This window comes from Mya arenaria, chromosome 11, assembly GCF_026914265.1.
Source record: "Mya arenaria isolate MELC-2E11 chromosome 11, ASM2691426v1".
Classification (NCBI taxonomy): Eukaryota; Metazoa; Mollusca; class Bivalvia; order Myida; family Myidae; genus Mya; species Mya arenaria.
The window spans coordinates 26,934,823-26,962,210 of NC_069132.1; the positions used below are offsets into that span (position 1 = coordinate 26,934,823).

General features: G+C 35.5%; 2 protein-coding genes and 1 pseudogene across 3 annotated transcripts; 1 reads left to right on the forward strand and 2 right to left on the reverse strand.

The window, feature by feature from the left end:
- The first annotated feature begins 8,562 nt into the window (after positions 1 to 8,562).
- Positions 8,563 to 15,845, forward strand: LOC128208215 (uncharacterized). Of its 2 annotated transcripts, none has more exons than XM_052911683.1 (10): positions 8,563 to 9,213; positions 9,801 to 9,893; positions 10,119 to 10,220; positions 10,535 to 10,642; positions 11,280 to 11,363; positions 11,883 to 11,976; positions 12,293 to 12,617; positions 12,926 to 13,448; positions 14,061 to 14,247; positions 14,650 to 15,845. In XM_052911683.1, exons 1-10 carry the CDS (start codon positions 8,836 to 8,838, stop codon positions 15,369 to 15,371), a joined length of 2,616 nt encoding a protein of 871 aa, XP_052767643.1. In that variant the 5' UTR covers positions 8,563 to 8,835; the 3' UTR covers positions 15,372 to 15,845. The 2 variants fall into 2 exon arrangements, with proteins under 2 accessions (XP_052767643.1, XP_052767644.1); XM_052911684.1 differs by lacking the exon at positions 8,563 to 9,213 and adding an exon at positions 9,247 to 9,614.
- A 958-nt stretch (positions 15,846 to 16,803) lies between these two features.
- On the reverse strand, positions 16,804 to 17,969 carry LOC128208229 (P2X purinoceptor 7-like). Its single transcript, XM_052911707.1, has 3 exons — positions 17,901 to 17,969; positions 17,301 to 17,531; positions 16,804 to 17,090 (listed from the first exon to the last, which is right to left on the reverse strand). Exons 2-3 carry the CDS (start codon positions 17,504 to 17,506, stop codon positions 16,940 to 16,942), a joined length of 357 nt encoding a protein of 118 aa, XP_052767667.1. The 5' UTR covers positions 17,507 to 17,531; positions 17,901 to 17,969; the 3' UTR covers positions 16,804 to 16,939.
- Positions 17,970 to 22,602: 4,633 nt separating this feature from the next.
- Positions 22,603 to 26,282, reverse strand: LOC128208449 (rho GTPase-activating protein 19-like; annotated as a pseudogene).
- Positions 26,283 to 27,388: the final 1,106 nt, after the last annotated feature.

Genomic DNA, 27,388 nt, shown 5'->3' on the forward strand with positions numbered 1-27,388 from the left:
ATGACCACATCCAGGAAATGATACTAACGCATTCTTATATTTACAAAATGATATTCTACTTTTTTAATATAATTTATTCAAGAATGTACATTTGTATTCTGTTACATTTGTTATATTATGATACTTCAACAAAAAGGTAACGTTACCTCACTTTAACTAAAAGTAAACATATTGGATACTCAACAGCATTACTTAACGAAAACCCCTATGTTCCCCATAAATCTACCACTGTTTACTCTCCGGTACCTCTCCCCCCACCCCAAGTGTTACCTCTGTGCATCCTCCATTGATATGGATCTTTGGTAGCAGTCAGCAGTTTTGACTATCGTTAGATGCGAAATGGGCATTGCAAATTTCTGTCCATAAGGCATTTGAGGTCAATTTGGGCATTATCTGTCTCTAAAAATTATATAATGCTATTGTTTCTGTTGAACAGGCACTGTTATACTACTGTTTCATTTATATTGGGCAACTTTTATTCGAAACGGGCTAGACACAACCTCCAATTCAAATCTGCGCGTAGGCTTCAAACATGTTGTCTGCTAACTGGTGCTAATCAATCTACTTCGCAGAGTTCTCCCTTAACAAGCAGAATAGATCTTTGCCTGTAGCTGGAATATAGCTATATACACTTTTAAAATGTTTTTTCTTCTCTCTCCTTTTTGGTAGTTTTTATCAAATTGCAATTGTTCATAATTTCGTTATAATAAAATAAAAACATTATTATACATATAATTTACATCTAATTTACCGATACAATTCTTTATTTTCTATCGACAAAGTAATTTTCATGGTGTCTGTCCAAACACCTTAGCGATGCATAAGGGAATGTTCACGTGCTTAGTTGCAATTCCCATAATTTTCTTAGGGGCACGCGTCAATGCCTCGAACATGAGCCATTACAAAGTATTGAGCGATGCATAAGGCAATGTTCGACCACTCTGTATAAAAGCTCCAGCAAACAAATAACGCATATTGTAGGCCGAGATCGACCCTTCATTTTTTGTAATTGCCCCCTTAGTCAAATATTCTATTTTTTTCTATTTTTATCAGTTATTAGTCAGCTTTGATGGTGGCCACTACTCTAGTAAATTACGATTTTGATGCGATTTTAACGACTTGATCGCTTATAATTTTTTTTGCTATGGTTAGCAAATATATAGATTTTATTTGTAAACAAGCATATAGCTGCCAACAGCATAGCAGCCAGCTGCTCTTGCTGCTATTGCTACTGGCGACTAGTTGCTATGCTGCAGCGCTGCTAATTACACGTAAAATAGCCTGTTCAGAAAGAGAACTGCTATGCGGAGGTAACAAGTAAGATTATAATTATCTTCCATGGCCGAGAGTGTCAGATAGGTTCATCCCGACCAGAGCGTAGGGTGTTTTGCGGAAAATCGGTAAACCTCGTTTCCTGCGCGAGGGTTGGGATGAACATTCTCCCACCTCAGATAAGTAGATCCAATAATTTAACGATGCTAGAAATTCTTATCTTCCCCACAGGCGAAGATAAAATGCCCGTATGGAACTCCTTTTTAATGGTCACCACATTGTAATTACCTCCCTTGTTGATGACTGTCGTCTGTAGCATCATGGAAACCCTGTCTTGAGGCAATATTTAGAGCGCTAATTAATTATTTCTCGCTTCAAATGTCACCATAAAACAGTTTTCACGCACTTTGCAAGAAATAATGCTTCACTCTCCTTATAACTATTTAAAGACCGATTTGACTATTAACATAATCTGAATCACTGCGCACATATCCATGACAACCACGAATTATCGCATATCCATAAGAAATTATTTTCACTAAGCACAAAAGAGTTCCAGCAAAAAATACATTTTTACTTATTTTTTTTAACTGAGGAGGGAGAAAAAGCATCTAACATACCATATATAGTTAAATGGATACCCATAGTAAATGTGATTTTATCCTAGTTATATTTGTTTACAATTATTTCTCTAGGAGTAGAATTCACAAATACGGGTATCAAAACCATCTACGGTCCACATAGTGACATACTTTAAGAAAGTTAACGGACGAACAAGAAAACATTCATTTCACTTTAAATATGCGCTGCAATATTTGTTTTCATAATGTTAGCATTCGCTTGCTCTGTCATTCATAAAAAATGGGTGCTGATATAGAAAGGATGCAAAGCATAAACATTAGCTGACTATCTGAAGTTTCGACGAAAGACAGCGTTTCTGTTATTCGAAATTTTTATAACATGCAAGATTTCATTAGAGACGAAAACAAATCATCTGCCTGTAAAGCATGCTAATGCATATACAGGTACATGTATTTATAAGCAAAACTTGTATATACAGAGAGAGAGTGAGAATAAAAAAGGTTTCCAATAGACAATATTAAAACAAAAATACTCATGTTTCAGAACAGTACTGGTCCATGTTTCTGGCATAAGGCTAACTAGGAGTGCACCAAATTACGGAGTAATTAATCAGTTTGACAAGACCTGTTTGAAATGAATTACAGGAATATTACAATATACTGCTTTATGGCGTGTTATTATTGTATAATCATTTGATGGCAGCACAAACGTTTACTTAAGATAATTATATGATATACGAGTCACATGACTTTCACTCATTTAAAAATGTTAGCGGATGAACAGCGTTTGTTTTTAGAATGCTGGCATTTGCTTGCATCTGTACATCACGAATTTGTAAACATGCATAACGACGAAATGTTAGTATAGGGACTATCTGTCATGCTAACAAACTGAAGCAAAGCATAAGTATTGGATATAAAGACAGCTTAATAGTAAACATTTACTGACCATCTGAAATTTGCACCATAGCCAGTGTACATGTTATGCGAAACCATTTAACATATATACGTACTTATTAGAATAAGTTATACATGTTAATTTGGGTTATACTATAAGGTACACGCATGTATGGTCCAGGTTATGGCTAAAATATGCATACAGCCTCTATTAGCTTGTCTTCCTACTCAGGGAGACGAACACCAGTTCATCTGTCTGCAAAGCATGTTTATGCATAAGAAAGCAATTGATTACCGATTGGCAACATTTGAAATAATATAAATATTAAATTTAATATGCAATGCCATTGTCCATGTTTGTGGTATTGAAGCAAAGTAGAAGTTAATCAGTTTGGCAAGAGTGCTGAACTATACACTTGATAGCATCGTATCAGTTAACTTAAGATAATTATATGAACTACACTTACGTGAAATCCATTAAAGGGCCGCATATATAGTTAAATGGACCCTGGATACTCATAGTACAAGTAATTTTATCCTAGTTATATTTGTTTACAATTATTTCTCTAGGAGTAGAATTCACCAATACGCGTATCAAAAACATCTGCGGTCCACATAGTGACATACTTTAAGAATGTTAACGGAAGAACAAGAAAACATTCATTTCACTGCGCTGCAATATTTGTTTTCATAATGTTACCATTCGCTTGCTCTGTAATTCATAAAAAATGGGTGCTGATATAAAAAGGATGCAAATGATTAACAATAGCTGACTATCTGAAGTTTCGTCGAAAGACAGCGTTTCTGTTATTCGAAATTTTTATAACATGTAAGTTTTCATTAGAACACGATAGTTTTTATGTAGTCTAAGGTAACTGCATGTATGGTCCAGGATGCCCCTAAAAGAGCTTGGACATGAACAAGTTTTCTATGAAATAAATATTAAACGTTATTTTATACATTGTTACCCATTGGAGCATATAATTTTTACGTCCTGTATATAAACGGAAATTTTGTGAACGAAAAGGCAGGGTCGTCATTTCATATATCTGAGTCGATACTTTTGCGTGTTCTTTGCTGTTGGTGTAATTTTTGCACACATGCATATGACGGGTCTTGTTTGTGTGGACGTCTTTTGAACTTGGTAAGGCTAAGAGAAACTTCATCTACCAAAAATATCAACAAAAAGAAGACAAAAAAGTAAACAAGAAAATGGTGATGCCGAGCGGACTTGAACTTACACCGAACGATTCAAGGTACATTACTGGTCCAGCCCGCTTAACCACTGAGCTATCTATATTCAGTGTACGGGATGTGACACAGCGCAAATAAGCATTCTCGCAAAGCTGTTCTTTTGTTTAAATACAAAGGATTTGGACGATTTCAAGTGCAAGGGGAAGAAGCATTTATTACGTCATAATATTTATGGAACCCGACCTTTTTCTCGAATATACTGGAGGTTTCACTGACACAAATTGCAGCAAGTGTTAGTTGGTGCTACATCTTGATTTTACCAAAAGCTTTTTCTCAACAAGTACATTTTAATTTTGTAAACAAGAAAAACCTGGTGTTTTGAGCCCTATTTTTAAATGGTTCGGTCATGTTGCTATAAATAGAGACCGGAAAACGCATGCAATACGCATTAAAAAACCGTCGTGCACGATGATTGTTTGTTTGTTTTCGTACAAGTCTGGCACATGTAACACTGTTGATATATAAGGTTTACGTATGCATGCAGACTCCATATATCTTGTCTTCCTACTCAGGGAGAAGAAAACAGATCATCTGCCTGTAAAGCATGCTAATGCATATACAGATACATGTATTTATAAGCAAAACGTATATATACAGAGAGAGAGTGAGAATAAACAAGAGCTGTCACAGTATGTGACGAATGCCCCCGAATGTGACATTGACCTACGAACAAGGTCAGTACATGAAAAGTTAATCTTGCCTTTACGTGTCAAATACATATGGCAAGTTATTTTAAATTGCCTCTGAACATAAAAAATACCACCCATACTTGACAACCTACACTGTTATGTCCTTATATTCAGAATTCCCTTGTGAATAAACACTTAGTGTATCTTTCATCTTAGAGGTAGGGACATGGGTTTTGCACGCGACACGTCGTCTTGGTATGTGGAACACATGTGGCAAGTTATTTTAAAATCTGTCCATACAAGGGAAAGTTACAGCCCGGACACGACAACCTATACTCTATGTCCTTATATGCAGCAATCCATTGTAAATAAACAATAAGTGTGACCTTGACCTTTGAGGTAGGGACATGGGTCTTGCACGCGACACGTCGTCTTGGTATGTGAAACACATGTGGCAAGTTATTTTAAAATCTGTCCATACAAGGGAAAGTTACAGCCCGGACACGACAACCTATACTCTATGTCCTTATATGCAGCACTCCATTGTGAATAAACACTTAGTGTGACCTTGACCTTTGAGGTAGGGACACGGGTCTTGCACGCGACACGTCGTCTTGGTATGTGGAACACATGTGGCAAGTTATTTTAAAATCTGTCCATACAAGGGAAAGTTACAGCCCGGACACGCAACCTGTACTCGATGTCCTTATATGCAGCACTCCATTGTAAATAAACTCTAAGTGTGACCTTGACCTTTGAGGTAGGGACACGGGTTTTGCACGCGACACGTCGTCTTGGTATGTGGAACACATTTGGCAAGTCATTTTAAAATCTGTCCATACAAGGGAAAGTTACAGCCCGGACACGACAACCTATACTCTATGTCCTTATATGCAGCACTCCATTGTAAATAAACACTAAGTGTGACCTTGACCTTTAAGGTAGGGACGCGGGTCTTGCACGCGACACGTCGTCTTGTTATGTGGAACACATGTGGCAAGTTATTTTAAAATCTGTCCATACAAGAGAAAGTTACAGCCCGGGCAAGACAACCTATACTCTATGTCCTTATATGCAGCACTCCATTGTGAATAAACACTAAGTGTGACCTTGACCTTTGAGGTAGGGACACGGGTCTTGCACGCGACACGTCGTCTTGGTATGTGGAACACATGTGGCAAGTTATTTTAAAATCTGTCCATACAAGGGAAAGTTACAGCCCGGACACGACAACCTATACTCTATGTCCTTATATGCAGCACTCAATTGAGAATAAACACTAAGTGTAACCTTGACCTTTAAGGTAGGGACGCGGGTCTTGCACGCGACACGTCGTCTTGGTATGTGGTACACATGTGGCAAGTTATTTTATAATCTGTCCATACAAGAGAAAGTTACAGCCCAGACACGACAACCTATACTCTATGTCCTTATATGCAGCACTCCATTGTGAATAAACACTAAGTGTGACCTTGACCTTTGAGGTAGGGACACGAGTCTTGCACGCCACACGTCGTCTTGGTATGTGGAACACATGTGGCAAGTTATTTTAAAATCTGTCCATACAAGGGAAAGTTACAGAGCCGGCCGGCCGGACGGACGGACGAACGGACGGACGGACGGGCGGACGGTGCGATTTTAATATGCCCACCTTCGGGGGCATAAAAAGGTTTCCAATAGACAATATTAAAACAAAAATACTCATGTTTCAGAACTGTACTGTTTCCATGTTTCTGGCATAAGGCTAACTAGGAGTGCACCAAATTACGGAGTAATTAATCAGTTTGACAAGACCTTTTTGAAATGAATTACAGGAATATTACAATATACTGCTTTATGGCGTGTTATTATTGTATCGTCATTTGATGGCAGCACAAACGTTTACTTAAGATAAGTATATGATATACGAGTCACATAACGTTCACTAATTTAAGAATGATAGCGGACGAACAGCGTTTGTTTTTAGAACGCTAGCATTTGCTTGCATCTGTACATCACAAATTTGTAAACATGCATAACGACGAAATGTTAGTATAGGGATTATCTGTCATGCTAACATACTGAAGCGAAGCATAAGTCTTGGATAGAAAGAAAGCCTAATAGTAAACATTTACTGACCATCTGAAATTTGCACCATAGCCAGTGTACCTGTTATGCGAAACCATTTAACATATATACTACTTATTAGAATAAGTTATACATGTTACTTTGGGTTTTACTATAACGTACACGCATGTATGGTCCAGGTTATGGTCCAGGTTATGGCTAAAATATGCATACAGTCTCTATTAGTATTAATATTTAATGGTAATGACATTGTCCATGTGTGTGGTATTGAAGCAAAGTAGTAGTTAATCAGTTTGGCAAGAGTGTTGAAGTATACATTTGATAGCATCGTATCAGTTAACTTAAGATAATTATATGAACTACACTTACGTGAAATCCATTAAAGGGCCGCATATATAGTTAAATGGACCCTGGATACTCATAGTAAAAGTGATTTTATTCTAGATATATTTGTTTACAATTATTTCTCTAGGGGTAGAATTCACCAATACGCGTATCAAAAACATATGCGGTCCACATAGTGACATAATTTAAGAATGTTAACGGACGAACAAGAAAACATTTTTTTCACTTTTAATATGCGCTGCAATATTTGTTTTCATAATGTTAGCATTCGCTTGCTCTGTAATTCATAAAAAAATGGGTGCTGATATAGAAAGAATGCAAAGCATAGGGGGAGCATCAGGGAGACGAACACCAGTTCATCTGTCTGCAAAGCATGTTAATGGATAAAAAAAGCACTTGATTACCGATTGGCAAGATTTGAAATAATATTAATATTAAATGACAATGCTATTGTTCATGTTTGAAGCAAAGTAGTAGTTAATCAGTTTGGCAAGATTGTTGCATTATACATTTGAAAGCACCGTATCAGTTAGAAGATTGTTTGCTTGTTTTGGTACAAGTCTGGCACATGTAACACTGTTGGTATCTAAGGCTTTAGTATGCATGCATGTATCATAAATCTTGTCTTCCTACTCAGGGAGATAAAAGAAACAGATCCTCAGCCTGAACTCAAGATTTTTGCGGGTTTTTTTTAAATAATTATTTGTGTATTTTGTCGTCCACCACGAAAAGGAAAGATATTTGTGCTTTGCAAAACTTAGTCAGCTTGTTCGGCATGACAACATGGAGACGCAACAAATCGACATAGCCTTCAGTTTGACTGCAAGCAATTTTAACTTTTTTATTAGATACTTTTCCTTCATTTTTGTGAACCAATCAGAAGCAGTTGAACACTTATGAGTTGGGCTCAGTGTAAATTAGTTTATATTATAAATTATATACAAACAAAAATCATTAAGTTCCAATCAATAGACAAACATGAAATAAAAACACTGCCAAGTCAATTAATAAAAGCTATATACTGTTTTCACTTAAGTAACAAAGTTGGCTAATGACACCAGGTAAGTTCAGTACATATTTGTGTTGCCATTCGTCTGTCTAACTGTATATGTGTGAGACCCTGATTCCAATTAAGACGAGCTAAAACCAAAAGACAGGTTGTCTCTCGTCTAGACTAGACTATTATATTGCAATTAAAATTAATTTACAATCACTTTAAATATATGTCTGAAATTGAATATTTCATCTTGTATTATAATAAACATGCATTCTGCTGGTACTTAATTATATAAATTTGGATAATATAAGTATGACTTTTAGACAAACAAATACAACTTCATGTTTGACACATAAGTATATAAGTTTGGAATATCATAATAATTATATATTAATAATTGCAATACAAGAATTCAATACTGAATTCTGAATTTTGTGTAGATAAATAATAATACAAAGAAAACACAAACAGTAGACAATTCGAACTCATATGTTTAAAGGTACTATGCAGTGACTATGTCAACACCGTTGATTTGGCTTAAGATATGTCTATTTATAACGTCTGAACTGAAAATTCCGAACTTTTGCGAATATTTACGATGTAGTAGCCGACTAATCATATTCGCATATTGTACTTTTCCGATATTGTCCATCATCGGGAAAGTCCGGTTTCTCATTCGTAAATTTTCGTCGTGACGTCAGAGTCGTTACTCGTCTCCGCCATATTGTTTATTTACATTGAAAAGAACGACACGGATGTTAGTTTAAGTGTGGAATATTAATTAGTGTAAACAATGGGACGGTCTCGGTGTTGTGTTGGGGGATGTAGCAATGTGCCAGGAAATGGAATTAGTCTGCACACATTTCCCAAAGAAGAGAAACTCCGGAAACAATGGATTCGTTCAATTCAGATGACTGGGTCTGAGTGTTCAAGGGCCGGATGGCAAGGTCCCTCGAAAAACGGTTCCGCAAATGCACAGCTTGTGTGTTCTGAGCATTTTGAGTTGACAATGTTCACGATGACTACCAGAACTAAATGGAGTCTCGGTCTAGCCTATAGAACTGCTTTAATAGACGAAGCTATCCCCACATTATTTGGCGACAAAGTTAGGAAAAGCAACCTTGACCAAGTCCAAGCAAGACCGGTAGTGCGCAAACGAGAAGTGAGGAGGGTATGTTGCACATTTTAATATGTTAACAGGTTTATTTGACTTAATCAGTCAACATTTCAATTTAGCCCTTCAACTTGGATGGTTAGTATTTGTAAATAGACCTGAGCAGAACACTCTTTTTAAAATGTATACAAATTAGTGCATACTGAATGTATGTGCAAAACATGTATGTCAGGACTTATTTGTAATAAATTTTTTTATATAAATGAATCATGAATAGACATACATTCATGAAAAAGCAAGATCTGACTGTACGATATGAAAACGGGTTATACTGCTACCGTTTGATTTAATCTGTATCTTCCAGAGGCTCTGTAAATAAAGGATGATGAACGCATTGTGTTTATTTTGCTCATGTTTTTTAGGCATATTATAAGATTAAAATAGTTGTAAAGTTGCAAGTATGGTTCATAATTTGTCTTTCATTTACTGGATTATATTGCGGATATATAAAAAAAACTTATGGTATAGAAGTATTAGTGAAAGAACCTTGAAGATGCTTTATAAATGTTTTGACTTTTAACATCTCAAGTTTGAGTAAAGGGTTATTGTATATATATACCTATAAAAAATCGCTTCCCCTTCAGATACTGAGTGACTACAACCAGAAAGGCCAAGTTGATAAATCAACTGCTGTAACGTATACAGATGCTGTTCCAGATTTATCTCCTGTTAATCTAGTATGTATTTATATTAGTATTCATTTGTAGGATGTTTAAAATTTCAATGGATTTTCTAGAGTTGTTTGGGATTTTTCCCTCTTAAATCATATACACCCACCATGAAATCAAATTGCAGTTTCATTTATGGAAATGAAGTGTACATGTGTGTAATTGTTTCCTTAAAAACTATTTGTATTGAGTATATATTATCAATACTAATGGGCACTTTGTTCCTTTCATTAGGGTGACATGACCGCCAACCCTCCATCCACTGAGTTTCCAGTTGACGCAGTTGAATTAGACATGGACATGGAGTTGGACAACAGTAAAAGAACTGTCATGCAGGTAATATTTATTCAAACACTTATGTGATGATCATTTAAAGGCACTTGTCTTTAAAAAGGAAGGATTATAGGGTCAATTACTGATATTTACAGTGGTCGAAATTAGCACAAGCCAGCAAGGCCTGCACTGTTAAAATGCTTTCTGGGCTTGCTCAAAGTCTGAGTTTTATACAGCAGAGCTTGTTCAAAGATGTAATGCCAAGCAGTGATATGTGAATTCGGGCTTGTGCATCCAAAAGCCTTATTTCGATGACTGTATTTAGTGTGCAATAAATATTTTGATATCATTTTCAACTATCAATGTTTTTTATGTAGAGCGCTGAAATACCACCTCCCGTTGACCAGTCTTCAACAGTAGCCTCAGCCCTTAACCTTCAACAAGACCTAGAAACTCACAGTACTGATGCTAAGATCCAGTCAAAGGTACATATAGAAAATCGTTGATTTGAAACAAAGACACCAATAAAAACAAACCTAATTATTATCAATTCGAGATGCTGATTGTAAAGGGACTATACACCAGATTGGTAAAGAATCTTAGCACAAAGTCAATAATTTGGTACAATGTTTTACCCTTAGATAACACAACTGTAAAAAAAATGGACCATAATGCAAATAAAAAATCGAGGTAGAGACTGGTTTCGGACTGGTGTGGCCAAAATTGCAGTCCAGTGTCATATCCACTGTGCTACCAAGGCTTACCATGAACAATTGAATATCTGAGCTATATACTGAATTTGGTAATATCACGTGATAACATTGGCTAATCAATCATGCATAAGAATGAACTATGTGATGCATTGTACACATTGATACCATGTCTAAGTCAGTGTTCAACAAGTTTTCTTCTTTTTTTGCTATTTCATCATACTGTGTATATCTCCATTAAAGAGAATGTCCTCATTGTTATGTTATGTTCCAGTGTATAGTAAAGCAGCTTTGGCAATTACTTTTTAAAGAAGTAAACACCTTTATTTGTAAGTTGTACATATTAAAGGTATTCATATATGTTCATGTGAACATTTATTGTGACTGTTGGCATTACTATGTATTATTTCAGAAATCTTGTGATGATTCCCTGAAAAGGAACATGGGTAAACTCAAACATACAGAGATGAGATCAATGAATACCAGCAATAAGAAGGTAATGAATAATTTGATTATTGTTATCATTTTCTTTCGGTTTTAGCTTATGAGTTTATATGGAGGGTGTTACACAATATATATGTTTTAGTAGCACCCCTACACTTTCATGAAGACCAGCTTGTGAACTACGATGTCTTTTTGTAATTGTTGAAAGCTAACAGATAATAAAATATTTCCTATACATATGTTTCGCTTGCATTTAAAACTTGTTATATGATTTCAAATACAAACAAATGTCTTGATCTTGTATTTTAAGCAATTTAGCCATATTTCTAAAAAAATATAATTAAGGTTTTCATAGTAGTTAGAAGGTGCCATTCTAACCAAGATTTTAGTGCCATGTGCCTTTTCCGCAGCACCCTGCCCTTTTAAAACTTGAAATTACCACAAGCACAGCTGACATGAAGCCATGCTATGTTACAATTATAGAAGATAAAGTCCAAATAATGCATATTATTCCAGATAAGCTACAAAAACTATCTGACTAAGACAGTCTACAATTTTTAACATTTTTCAGGCCTCATGTGCATGTCCAAAGTGTTGTGTAACAACTGCTGTCCGGGGTACCCAAGTGAATCGCAGGCCACCGCCAATTAAGCGAAAAACTAAAGGTAATTCTACTTGTGTAATAAAATCCATATTATGCAGCTGTCAAATTGCTGGAGGTTGAAAATCTGACTGCTTAAAAGTTTCATTTCAAAGTGCAGAAAGGTTTGTTACATTGATCAAGCTTTTATTTCTAATTTGGGATCAAAAGCTGGTTGTGTTCCACAAGTATAATTTCTTCTTACCTGACATTATTTTGTAAGAATTTGTTAGGTTTTCCAGATCAAATTTCACTTTAGTGATGGCATATTATGCAATTATGAATAAAGCAATTGGACTCAACATATATATATTTACACATTTATCTATTCTTCAATTCAGGGACAGAGACTGTGATGGAACACCACATCACATACTCCACCTCAAGTACCCAGTACTGTGACAGTGACATTGCTGATGAAAAGAGCCTGACACCTGCCTGTTCTGAGGTCCCTCCTGCTCCACACCTTCTGGCTTTTCCATTACCAGCCCCAGTCCTCGCCTCAACTCCTGCACGGAAGAAGGGCAGGGTTGTTGTTGAATCAACACTCAACAAATCCTTCATGTCCACATCATCCTGGGGATATACTGATGATGAAGCCATAGATCCGGACTATGAAACAGAAGCCTCAGTGTACAGTGACTCAGAAGATGATAACCCAAGGCAGTAAGTTATGCCTTCATAAATAAACCTGTTAAGTCTTTGTCATATATAACTTCAGTATTAAAGCGCATCTTTATCATTATGCTATATCATTCCCACCAAAATATTAAGCCAATGTGAGTAGTCAAATATGTTGTAAATTATCCACATAGTGCTACTTGAATTGATTCAAATTACTTCCTTAATCACTGGTGCATTCAATTTTAGCATTTCTTGATTCCTCATTTGTCTGCAATTGACAATTTATAAAAGCATAATGTATGCTGTCAGAACTGAAGATTAATTGACATAAGAACATTCATCTTTTTCAGGGCAGATGTACATAAGCAGAGGAAGTTTCTTGTTTTTGAAGACAATCTTTTAGAACTGTTCAACAGATGTGAAATGTGCCATCTCCCTACCAAAGGCAAAGTCTGCAATGTCCAGGGATCAGCTATGGCCATCAAACAAGTTTGTGAATGTGGACACACCAGGCGATGGGAGTCACAGCCCAAAGTTAGAGGTGTTCCTGCTGGGAACATTCTTCTTAGTGCTGGCATTTTGTTCTCAGGATGTTCACCTTCGAAAGTGCTGCGAATTTTTGAGTTTATTAATGTATTAAGTATTAGTCTTTCAACTTTCTTTAGTCATCAAAGAACTGTATTGTGGCCAGCAATTGAGAGAGTGTGGACAAAGTGTAATGACCAACTGATAAGTGTCCTTCTAGACCGCGAAGAAGAGCTTGTGGTTGCTGGAGATGGACGTTCTGACAGCCCGGGACACTCTGCAAAGTTTGGTGTATACTCCATGATTGATATGCACACCGGGAGAGTAGTAGCCATTGAACTTGTGCAGGTTTGTTAATATTAATAAACTTTTCAAGATATTCAGCCATTTTAAGTCAAGCAACATTGGCTGTCAAATGAGTGGTTATTATTGCATCATGTGTCTCTCCAAATGTTTGAAGTTATCTGCTTGGGGACATTGCCATGTATTTTGGGTCTGAAGCAAGATATAACATGACATAATAGTTGATCATACGATGCCTTCTGTTGTGTGTAAGACCAATGCATGAATGCCAAAGGTTGATGTCAAACAGAATTGGGGATATTTTAGAATAACTAGTAATTTTGTTGACTTTTCAAGAGATGTATTCATTATTCTTGAGTAAGATTGACAAAATATTGCATATGATTTGGCAAGAACAAAAACATTCTGTAACTTGATAACATAATAGTGAAGGCTGGTGCACTAGTCCTAGTTTCTCAAATAAGATGATGGTAAATAAACATACAACTGCCTTTGATTATTACCTTTTTGCCTAGTTTACATGAGAATATATTGAATTAAAGTCCAGGGTGTTTATGTAAAAAATGTCTTCACTGGTTTAACAGTTACATTGTATGAATATTGATACCACGGTGATTTAGCAACATGATAATTATTTATTTCTGCTATCTTTTTCAGTCCAATGAAGTGAAGTCAAGCTACCATATGGAGTTGGAGGGCCTTAAGAGAGCAACTGACAGTTTACGCAGATGTGGCCTGTCCCTTGCAGAAATCATTACAGACAGGCATCTGCAAATACAAAAGTGGATTAGAGAGAATTTACCTGGGACTGCCCATTCCTTTGATGTGTGGCATATTGGAAAAGGTAACACATATTTTGTTCAGCTGTGGAAACATACATGTATTACCGTATCTAGGGTTAAATCATAATGATTGACCTAGATTGTCAGTCTATAAGTCTCATGAATGCTATAATAGCATGTTGGAAAGCCCACCTACTTCTGACAAGTGCTAAAGATGAGCAATTGTTATTGTTCATTATCAGACAAAGTGTGGTTAATTTCAACCAAATTTTGCTTAAACAGTCACAATGGGGAACCAAAGGATCTCATTTCAAAACATTGTTCATTTCATAAAGAAGACTTTATTCTTTAGTGATCATTTCAAAACCAACATGTGATAAAAAACTTAAACCCAACATTTGGCTTATGATACTTTCCAAAAGTTTCATTTAGTACATATTTCACATACTCTTACTATGTTTCAGCTGTGAAAAAGAAGCTCCTTGCACTGTCCAAGGAAAAAGACTGCAACATAGTCTGCAAGTGGATGAAGAGTATCACCAATCACCTTTATTGGTCAGCCGCATCATCCCAGGGAGAGGAGGGCTCCATGATTGCAGCAAAGTGGACATCAGTGGTCAACCATGTTCAAGACATTCACACTGGACATGGTGACCTCTACCAGCAGTGCACCCATGGTCCCCTTGAACCCCGAGAATGGTTAAAAAAGGGCTCAAAGGCAGCTGCCAAAATGGAAGACATTCTGCTAAACAAGAGACTGTGCAAGGACATCAAAAAGCTGTCCGCAGGATTTCAAACGTCAACACTGGAATCATTTCACAGTGTAATCAATCACTTTGCACCAAAAATGACAGCATATTCCTTCCACGGACAAATGTGTCGCCAATACTTGGCGGCCCTACATTTCAATGAAAATGTGCAAAGAGGTAAAAAAATATCAAAAAATGGAAAGTTCAACCTGAAGATAGTATTTCCAAAATATAAGGATGACTTTTCAGTCAAGTTTGTGAATGATGAAATGACCTTTGGTTATGTAAAGGAACTTCTTGACATGTGTATAGAAATATGTGGTGAAAAAAACAAACTGTCAACCCCAGCCCCACCTCCCCTCACATCAGGGAAAAGAAAGCCAACCAAGGTTGAGGTAACAAGGTGTTTAGGAAAAAACAAAAGGTTGAAATATTAGTGTAGGGGAAATAAGAAAAAACATAGATTGTGACTGTTTGAATATATCCCAAGATTTGTCAACAATTTGGCATTTTCCTTTTTTAACACTACATGTATAACCTGTATCTTAATTGAATATTATTTCCTGTAATGGTGGTTGTTTCTGTATATATGCATGTATAATCTAATGAATCTTTGTGACAGTGGAATGGTTTTTTTGTATTATACTTTCACTAAAGTTTTGAATATTGTTACTTAAAAATAACTTTATAGTATCTGTGTAATATTAGCAATACCTTTTTTTCTTATCCAGCCTCTTGATCAGGTTTCAAAAGTTTAGATTGATTGTTTTCCTTTGTTAAGTGCATGTTTGCCATTCTAGTCCTTGTTTTCTGTTAATTCAATGCCAGAGAATTGTTGTACATATCATTTGGTGCTTTTATTGTTTGAAATAACAATCATCCTTAATATAAATTACAAACCTAAACCCATACCACATCTTATTTTTCTTTTAGTCCCCTACCGGTTTCATCGGACGGGGCTCAAGGTTTACCCTCAGTCCGCCCACAAAAATCTCAGTCAGGCAATAACTCAAAAAGTATTAAAGGTCAATGATCTTAGTAAGTGGAGAGGCAATATGCATGTTAGTTTAATTTTTTTGTCAGACAAAGTTATGGCCCTTGATTTTAAAACTATAGCCAATTTGAACCTGTGATAGGGAAAAAAAGAATCAAAGCCAAGTTAAATGAAACATATGTGGAAAGAGGGCAGTGTGTAGATAATACACATTTGTTTATTTTTTTCTTCAGGTAAATGTATGCCGAGTTATGGCCCTTGACTTGAAATATAAAAATATAGCTGTTGATGGAAAAATTATCGGTCCTTGGAATACTAAAAGAGTTCTCTAGCTAAGTTGATGAAACTTGGTATGTGGATAGATAGTAATATGAAGATTATGCACGTTAGTTTATTTTTTCATCAGAGCGAGTTATTGCCCTTGACATTAAAGATATAGCCAATATGTTCCTGTGATAATTCAAGAAGTATCAAAGCTAGTTCATGAAACTCAGTTTATGGATAGTGGGCAATATGTCAAATTAGACAAAGTGATCAGTCGATTTTACAGCTAAAACTGTTGCATTGCGATGGATAAAGTTTAATGTAGTTGCCATTATGTCCCTATCACATGGGCTGGGGCGACTCAAACAACTTTGAATTATTTGAAGGATATATGTTAAAGTGCTCTTCTTCAAATTACTTCCACTAGTAAATAATTTGTCAGACAGACCCTTTAATTGTTGTCATTACAAGCTTTACTCATTTAACTAAGGAGTGACCAAAACATGACAACATGGAACAAATGCTTCATGCATATATGATGGATATTGAATATTGGCATGGCCTTGCACTAAGGAATCATTTTCGTAGTTCAAACAAATGCAAAAGTAATCCAACCTGTCAAACATTTTATTTCAATTGATTCATCACAAAAAACACAAAACACTTGTGGTAAAATATTGGAATAGTAAAATTGAAATCTGACACATAAGTAGCAAACAATATGTCGCAAACATCTGTCATGACTGCCTATAAGTCCTGAAATCCCTCATACTGCTGTGATGGAAACTGCGCCCTAATCCTTTGAACTGCACATGATGGAAGTACAACACGCACCTCTCTTCCCAAATATCCCCAACACCATCTGACAAACTGGCGATATGCCACATATCTCTGTTGCCTGCAAAATAAGATGTCAAACCAATGTGAAATTATACAAGTAACTCCCAATTATAGGGGGTTAATTTTTATATGCGGTTATAATATTGATGATATTAAAACAAAATGAAGTTCTAAGAATATCATGTGATAGCATTCTAGTGACTGACAGAATGTAAATAAACTTTGAACCACATGCATTGATTATTTCTTTTATACAACTAAGACTTACTCATTATCTTCCTGTTGCGGCACTCCATACTGCTGTCTGTACTGGTAGTATGCAGTCTCTAGCACATAGCGGTCCAGGCAAACAGTGCCAAACCCGGGGTGGTCTGTTATACATTCAATGTCATGGCCTTCTTCATTGAACACATCCAGTTTGAAGTTTGTTTGTTCAACATCACGGCAGCATACCGATTCCCGCTCTGTATGCATAGCAATACAGCTATTGCATCTGCACCTAAAACAATTAAATCATCAAATAAACTACAAAATTACTATAATCAAGTTCTTTTGCTGGATATGGGATTATAAATGATAATCTAGATTAGAAATTTGATGTACAAAATAATTTATAAACCAAGCAATAGTTATGAAAATATTATAGTACAGATAGTCACGTTCATGTATTTTCAGACATTTCAGTTTTGACAAATGTTGAATTACACGACATTCTTAATTGTCACATGAATTACAAAATATAAAAACAGTGACACTGAATGACTTAAAACCAAACTTGTATTCAAATTGAATTTGCATTTTAACATTTTTGGGTATCGATTCCGCATAGATAAAGAAGTTCAAATTAAGTTTAGTAACTTTAGGTTACCAGTTCGTGTTGCCAATTCGATTTCCATCATCTCCGTCGTGAAGATCTAGACGATTAATGTCGTCTTCAATTAAACCATCCCTATTTAATGGTTCAAACTGATATGGAACAATGTTATTTTCAGCGTCATACGAGCTAGTATCCGAAAAGTTACTACATACACATATATAAATGATTGAACATAGCAATGTATTCTCTGTTCTTCTAGGGGAGGGGTTTGTGTTTAAGAAGTAACTGTACAGCGTTTAACATGATGTGTTTTTGTATGTGTAGGTTCGTTTTCACCAATTAGTTCGCTTTATGGAGACGAACCAAATAGAATCAACCAACAAAATGAAAAAAAAACCCAGAAAGATTCATTCAAAATGAAACACCCGATAGTCCGTTTTCAATCACAGAACTAAAAAAGCAGTATGTTCACAAAATAATTCAAAAAGTCCAGGGCCTGACCAAATTACTGCAGAAATATTTAAAGATACGTTTGCAATACTATCACCATTTCTGTAGAATTGTATAATAAATCATTGCGCGAAGGAGAATATCCTCAATCTTGGGGGATAGGCATTAATGTTCCAATTTTTAGAGGATGGTATCCAGACGAAACCAAAAATTATCATGGCATCACGCTTATAAACATAATTGCAAAATTATACCCAATATTTATGCAAAAAGCTACAGAAACAAGCTCAGTAGCAAAAAGTTTAAACATAAACCCGGTTTAGTGGCAATGGGCAAACGCCAAAGACATAGAACACAAAATCACAAGGTATGTTTATCAAGAATTGTTAGATACCGCCTTGGAACGGTCAGTAAAATGAAAATTTACTGGGGGGTTAAAGCAGTTTGTGTGCACAACCTCACTCTTATCCCAACAATCCCGAATAAAGTAAAAACGTAAATGGATCTTATCAAAGTATAAATTAACGCCAAAGACATAGATTACAAAAACAAACAATCACAAACCAGACACAGTGAACAACACAAAACTCCACAAACTCAGTACACATATACTATTTAAAATAAAATAACAAACTAAGGGTGTTTATCAAGGATTGTTAGGTACCGCCTTGGAACGGTCAGTAAAATATAAATTTACTGGGGTCTTAAACCAGTTTATGTGCACAAACCTCACTCTTATCCCAACAATCCTTAATAAAGATAAAACTCAAACGGTAATTCTTATCAAAGTATGCCAACTCTTTTAGCTAATAGATTATCTAAATGGGCAAAGGAAACACACAAGTTTATCGACAATCAATTTGGATTTCAAAAAGACAAGTCAACAATCGACTGTATCCTTTTTCTACAGGCATTTGTTACTCAAACGCTTGAAAAAGAGGAAATTATACTTGGCCTTTTTGGACTGGGAGAAAATGTTCGACAAAATTGATAGAACCTTCTTATGGCAAAAATTACTGAAAGAGAATGTTTGTTCAAAATTATTTAAGGCACTAAAATCAATTTATTCATACATAAAATCGTGCATCAAAATAAACCAAAACGAACATACAACGTATATAACTTCAAATATAGGGGTTAAACAAGGGGATCCTGCAAGTAGCTTTGTGTTTATATTTCCTCAATGATATAATATATAGCATAAATGTGGAAAATGAAAACATCATAACATTAGACCAAACATAATTATTTATGTTACTTTTTGCAGATGATGCAGTGGTATTCGCCTACTCTCATCAATCGTTACAGAACATATATACTTACACTAATACAAGGTTACTGTGATATGTGTGGATTAAAACTGAATACAAGCAAAAATAAAGTAATGATTTTCGAAAATGGACGACACCCAACACATGGTTTTGTCATAAACAACCAAACCATAAAGTCGTTCAGTCATTTAAGTATATTGGAGTTCACCTTTTTAAAAATAATAATTGGTACAGAACAAAAAAGAATAGCACAACACTCATAGCACTCTTTGCACAATCTTTTCATAATTTATTATCAAACGGATTAACCAGTTTCAGAAAAAATGTTCTACACATTAGTTACACCAATACTAAACTATGGCGCTGAAATAATTTGATATGACGAATGTAAAGACATCAGACTTATTCATAAAAAATACTGCAGAAAACTTCTATGTGTAAAAAAATCAACACATATAGACGCATTAAATGGAAAACTTGGGATACTTCCAATGTAAATACAAAGGAAAATCATTCTAATTAAATACTGGTCTAAATTACTATAAAGTACCCAAACCCTTTATTATTTAAATCATATAGTATGCTTCAAAAATACACTGGACGATGGGTCGATAAATAAAACCAACAGGGCATTTCATATAAAAAGAATGCGGAATGAATGACATATGGGTGAACTCAAATTAACACTACAGTAATTATTCAAAGAATAACAGATATCTAGAAACAGTCATGGTACTCAATAATGAACAACTCTAATAAACTTGAAACATATTGTCTATTCAAACACGAATTTGTACTTGAAAATTATCTGGATCGAATTAAATGTCAAAAATACAGAATAGCATTAACAAAATTTAGAACCAGTTCAAACACGCTACAAATAGAAACGGGGAGACAATTCTTTAAACCATACTATTGCAACTGGCCTAATATACACAAGTTTGCAAAATTATTATGCGAAAAAAAAATTATATATATATTGACATCTTTATAGTTGTGTTAATGGTTTCTTGCGTAATTTTGCAAACTTGTGTATATTATATTATATATATCATGCAAATAACCTCAGAACTTGAAATGCATGGCATCATTATTCAATTTCACCAGTTGGACAGTTAACATATGAATTATATTATACAAATTATTGCAACTTACCATACATTGCTGCAACTAATTCACTATATATCCACGGTTGGAATGTCATTCGCAAATTTATAATACTTTTCATTCATAGAAAATTGGTTGTAGTACTAAATAGCACGTGTGTGTCAAGTCATTCAGTACATACAAAAACACGAATTAGCTCATGATATTCACGACTGGATAAATACTACTCCCTCTAAACAAACATTCGGACTGTGGTAATTACTTGTTTAAATTTTTGTTCTAGCATATTGTTAATGACAAAATGTTTTTATATAAGCATTCTAGATTTACCTTTCATTGCAAAAAAGTTCAGTACTACTGATAAACAATTATTTATCTTTTTGTTCACATTTGATTATTATGCTCCTCGCTAAATTTTACCTGTTTGCTCGTAAACTGTTTGTACGTTGTTGGCATGTTTGCCTGATTGCATGAAAGTTGTTGTTGTTATTGTTGTTTTTGTTTTTGTTTTTGTTGTTCGTGTTGTTGTTGTTCTTGTTATTTGTGTTGTTGTTGTTGTTGAAGTAAGTCGCGAGAACGAGATAGCATGAGATGGAACTGAGATATGATTTCGCTGCCACGTTATGCTTAGCCGCGTGAATGCGATTGTAAGTCGTGACCACGTGTGAAATAAAATAAGATCATACACTGAAATCGAAAGATGCTCTGTATATTTTATGCTTATACTCAGCGATATATTTCTATTTTAATTCATTTTTCAAAATATCCACTTTTGGAATACCCAGTTGTGTCCCGGCTACACTTGGGACGCCCCTCTCGCACAGTTTTAATCGCTGATGACATAGTCTGTCGTTCCTATTTCGGTTTGGCAAGAAATCGTTTTCAAAGATTTTCATATCCTATTATTTTCTTGTGCTTCAGTGCAACCAATTTATATTTTTCAAGTATCAATACTATAAATAATGAATTCATGCATTTATGTTCATAATAATAGCAGTTTGGTTAACAAGAAACATGCGGTGTTTGTGTTTTTTAAGACACGGTTTGGTGGACGCGACATGATCAGGACTAGGTGAATTTGTCGAAGATTTTCAATTAATACATTAGATAATGAAACCATATGCTTTTATTAATTTACAAACTATAAACCTACGATTGGACAAATTGTTGCATGATGGATACCTAGCAGCTTGTCAATTTATTCTTGGTATCAAGTTCTAACTATTTGGAGAAGAGACATATTCAGCAAAATTTGAGTCCATTTATTAAAATGCGTCGCCTTTTCAAGACGTTATTCTTGTTAGACTAGTTACATGTCCACATTCAAACTGATAAACAAAACAAGAATTTGTATATTTATTATAGTTTAGTCAATATCACTCATATAAGAATATGTTAAACATGTAAAAAAAACTTAGCATTTATACAATGATGTATCTTAAATAAGTATCTTTATAAAAACATTATTTATAGCATTTATCAACTAATCTTTAACAACCTGCAAGTTAATGTTCAACACTGTTTTTAAATAACTATGCATTCAGAGTCAGCTTAAGTATATAGTATGTAGGAGCCTCAATTCAGAGAGAGAGAGAGAGAGAGAGAGAGAGAGAGAGAGAGAGAGCGAGCGAGAGAGAGAGAGAGAGGGAGGGGGGAGGGTAATACATATATTTCATATAAAGAATAGACTCATTTCCAAAATCCATGGTGTGAGTGACTAGTCCGTTCCATAGTCTTTACACTTTTCACGACGGTTTCTAAGTACCATAACTTAACAGTATAAATAAACAGCAAACTGAAAAACTCTTAACAGCACCATACTTGTCTTATCATTCCTCGAATCCTGACAGCAACAGGTCAATATTAGCACATTTAGCTATAAGACAGTGTTATGAACGTAATCACTTCACAATATTGTATTATCGTTACACAATGCGTCGACAAACTCGTCACTGGGGCTCTACGTCACATGGAGAGGCGCTCAGGTCGACGATGTGGACAGCTGCTCTGTTACGCTGTAAGGAGAAAAAGTGTATTGATCAAAAACAATTACACTCACATGAATTTGTTGATTATCAAAATCAACGTATGTTCTCAGAATTAATATTGTTATCGTATAGAAAAATTAAGTTATTGAAATACTATAAATATTTTTGATTTATTTTTTAAGCGCTAATTTTTATACTGTTTAAATGTCTATTTAAACGTTGTTATTAATCACTTTATTAAGTGTACCTACCATGAATGGTGTGTATTTATTGCATGGGGTATTTAAGTAGGTGATGTTGGCGAAGCTAGTATCGTTGGTGACGGGGGAAGCCACGCTCAATAGCAATTTATTGTTGTCGCTCAGGTTACGTAACATGCTCTTCGACAGCAGGGGGAAGTGCTTCTAAAATATGAAATAAGGTAATGTTTAATAACGCAATCATATTTTATAAATATACAAAACGACTAATGCTACAAGGATGCTAAGTTTACTAGAGTCTTACTGTTTAATTATATTATTTCGTAACTTTGTAAAAACTGTTTTAAATCATAACAGCAAAGGCTTAAATTTTCTTTTATGTTATGTCCAAGTTTTACGTTCAAAACAACCGTTTTATTTGTTATTACGATTCTGTCTTTATTATGTTTCGTTAACCGTTTAAGCATTATCATATGCCTACCTTTAGTGATTCGCCGAAGGACCTACTGCGCGAATGCTTTCCCTTCTTTGTGTTGCATTGCACGATGGTGTCACGGATTAACTGTTTAAGAAGTTTCTTCGCAGGCTGGACACGGGCAATCAGCTGAGCCAGGGCGGTCTGTGTTTCCTCGACGAATGTGTATTCCTCGGGTGACTTTCTCTCCGCGAACGTGTTGACAGTTTTCATGGCGCTCGAGCTGCCGTTCTGGATTAAACAACGTTGGTGGTTTACATCATTTATTACATCTGCTCTTTCAACAACTTTATTTTGGTGTATGTTTTAGAGTATTGTTCTATGCTAATATATTTACTTTTAACCATTTGATATTCAATGTATACTATTGGGTGATATTTTTCAACATGACCTGATTCATACTATTCCTAGAAGTTTCTCAATTTTAACAAAAATATGCTTAATCTGACAGTTGAACCCAATTTTAAATATAAACATCACATGGTAATCAACAGGGTGAATCATTATTCTCACCTTAGCCTTCTTCTCGTTGCATGCCTGTGCAGTGAGCAGCTCCATGCTCGGGTCTTCCATCTCCTGCCAGAAATTCGCTACGTCGGCTGCAATCTCACAAGGGACTTTGAAGATTGACTCCATATTCTCGATCATCAGTGTGACGACTTTGCTTAGGGTTCCAGAGACGCTTTGGAGGCCCTCAGCGGAAAGCTTTCGGGGACAGATAAGGCTGGGCGCGAATACGACACCGAGGGATGTGGCGGCCATCTTGTTCGCCGGACAGCGTGCGGTTCGGCTCAGCAGCTTGAAGAGGGTCTCGAGGAAGGCGGCGTTCTCCCGGGGCAGCATCAACATCAGTAGCTGAAGGGACTTGACCTGCTTCTCTAGTGCGTGTTTCTTCTCTCGCGCCGTAAGACACAACTTGCTCATGTCTGAATGGAGAAAACAGAAGGGTTTTTAACATTGAAATCTTTAGATTATATGCATGTATCTTTAGTATTCTTATGATTATCTTTTTTGTAGATCATGTTCATGAAAACGAAGCTATTTATGAATATCTGAATAATCACGTCCTCATTAAATAGGCTTTCTTTTTAACATAAACACTATCTAGCTAATCATTACTGCTACTTAATTTGCTTTAACAAATTTTTTTTTGTTTATTCTACTTCACCCTTCTCCCCCCCCCCTCTCTCTCTCTCTCTCTCTCTCTCTCTCTCTCTCTCTCTCCCTCTTTCTCTCTCGCTCTCTCTCTCTCTCTCTCTCTCTCTCTCTTTCTCTCACTCCTTTTCTACATTCTGTTTTCTATTTTTACATTAAACTGCACGTACCAGCTATCTTGATGTGAGATTCGTAATGTTTGTGAGTGAGGAGAGGGTCGGGCAGCTCAGATAGGATCTGCTTGAGGACGGTGGCCACGTCGTGAGGCGAGAACGTTTTGTCGTCCAAGTGGAAGTCCCCGGTACCCCCAAGGACCAACTCCTTGAGAAGCCTCTGTCGCGACACGTTACCGGTCTTGCGGAAGATGCCCTCGGTCTCGATGAATTCTGGTCGAGAGAGATAGTCTACATGCTTGCACATGGCAAACACTAGGTTCTTTGACAACGGGGCCAGGGTAGCGCTACGCTCTGCAAGGAGAAATGGCTGTTAGGAATACTGGATTGTTATCTCACAATTCAACTCTCATACAACAAGACGCATGGTTTAGGAGCTATCTCAATTAAAGATTGTAGCGGGAATAACTGTTATTTTTTATTTAAGTATGATCATTCAATGTACTCAATTGTCTCCTTTATCACTTTTGATTAAGACGATTATCAAGAAGCAAGAGCACCTCGAGCATTTCTTTTCTAGATTTTTGGTAATTTCCTCTGATTGATATGGAGATGTTATTGCTCGTGGTATAACCATCAAGGACATTGTTTAAAATGGTGTATCACATGCTAAAAATAATTCTGGTCACATTTTAATTGGCCCAACTTTAACCAAACATTTGTTTAAATTTCTCTTAACACAATTTATTAGCATATGTTACTTGAACATTTGTCGATGTTTGAACATGATTTCAATATGCTTATTTTGAACATGTATTTCATAGGCGTCAACAAAATATCCGTCAGTTTTTCCTGAATGCTATGAACTGTGTTGTACCAGTTATGATAGTTGCCTCTTACCAATACACTACGTATCTCTAGTAATTACCTTTCTTCTTGGAGAATAGTGTGGTGGCCTTCTTCTTGTTGGCGTTAAGGTCGGTGACTGGCTTTCGGACGATCTTGTCGAGCTTGTTGTCGTCCATCTCGAGAAGGATGGATAGGTGTGCATTGCAGAACGTTGTCAGCTTCTCCGGCATAGTGTCACGGAGACGCACTACCTCGCGATCTCCCGCGGTCGACACGGTTCCTCGGGACACCTCCTTACATTCGCACAGGTCATTGGCTGAAATGAGATTATACGTCTTAAACAATGATTTAAGTGTCATTGAAATTTTAATGCTGCAATTATTATCTAATACATTCTCAGTTGATCATATAGCTCAAAATTCTAAACCCAAATGATAAAATACGTTCTTAGACAACTTTTTTTCACAAACTTGCAGAACTATCAGGGCAATACAGAACATATAATAATAGAATTAATACTTATAATACTAATAATATTTATAATTTTAATAATACTTATAATACTAAAACTAGTAATAATAATAATAATATTAATAATAATAACAATGATTATGCGAATAACGTAATAATAATAATAATAATAATAATAATAATAATAATAATAATAATAACAGTGATTATGCGAATAACTATTATTAAGTACTTACAGATCGACATGGCCTTCAGGTTGACTGCAAGCAAGTTGCACTTTTTGATTAGATACTTTTCCTTCATTCTTGTGAACTTATCAGAAGAAGATGAGCTCTTATTAGGTGTACACACCATTCTGAACTAGGTTCAGTGTAAATTAGTACGTAAAGTAGAATTAAGCGAAGTCTGTCACTCAGATGATTTATTTAACTCAAACCTAACACTTGCAAAGCAGCTTTAGAAACTTCACACCTCTAACAATCAAACAAGCACTATACCAAGTAACTTTAGCAATTTGACATGTATTATTGAAGAGCATTTGTTATCAGCTGGTTTAGTAAAAATGATTGTTTCTTTAAGACTGAAGTAAACTAGAAAACCAAGGATTTTATATACAATCAAATATCATTAAATACCAATTGATAGACAAACAGGAAAAGGACACACTTTTGCCAAGTCAATTAATAAAAACAATAGACTTAAGTGCCAAAACTTAATTTACAATGATGGTTATTAACACCAGGTAGGTTCAGTACAAAAGTGTTGCCGTTTGCCTGTTTAACTGTATGTGTGAGAGCCTGATGCCAATTAAGACGAGGCTAAACAATAGACAGGTTGTCTCTCGTTTAGACTAGACTATTATGCAATTAAAATAAATTTACAATCACTTAAAACAAATGTCTAAAATTGAATATTTCATATTGTGATATAATAAAATTGTATTCTGCTGGTATTTAATTATGTGATCCTCAATAATTCAAATATGACTTTTAGACACATAAATAAAACTTCATGTTAGAAACATGTTTAATCAATTTTAATCCAAGAATTCAATAATTCGAACTCGTATTTTTAATTAAGGTTCTATATGCACATGATGAAATGATTGAACATAACATTGCATTCTATGTTTTTTTTTATCAACGACTTACGGGTTTGTTTTCAAACTGCCGTTAATCATCTTTATTGGGGACGGGGTAGTGTTATGCATGTTTAAATGTAGTCCTTCGATTAAGTAAGTCCAGAGAACAAGATAGTATGTGAGAGGAATGAAGTTGCTACCAAGTCATGCTAAGTCGCGAGAAAGTGATTGTAAGTCATGGCCACGTGCGAAATAAACACAAGTGTATTGTGCATATCTTGCACTGAAATCAAAATATGTTCTGCTTCGTTGATGCCTATTTTCGGCGAAGTATCGGTAATTTAATTCAATGTTCTTCATACCCACTATTTGGAATAGC

What these genes read in the sequence shown, in the direction of transcription:
- LOC128208215 (XM_052911683.1), top strand. Translation starts at nt 8,836, where the DNA reads ATGGGACGGTCTCGGTGTTGTGTTGGGGGATGTAGCAATGTGCCAGGA. An exon ending in GAAGATGATAACCCAAGGCA is followed by an intron (nt 12,618 to 12,925) that starts GTAAGTTATGCC and finishes CATCTTTTTCAG; the next exon opens with GGCAGATGTACATAAGCAGA. An exon ending in TGTGTGGCATATTGGAAAAG is followed by an intron (nt 14,248 to 14,649) that starts GTAACACATATT and finishes ACTATGTTTCAG; the next exon opens with CTGTGAAAAAGAAGCTCCTT.
- LOC128208229 (XM_052911707.1), bottom strand. Translation starts at nt 17,506, where the DNA reads ATGCATACAGAGCGGGAATCGGTATGCTGCCGTGATGTTGAACAAACA. An exon ending in CCGCAACAGGAAGATAATGA is followed by an intron (nt 17,091 to 17,300) that starts GTAAGTCTTAGT and finishes CTTATTTTGCAG; the next exon opens with GCAACAGAGATATGTGGCAT.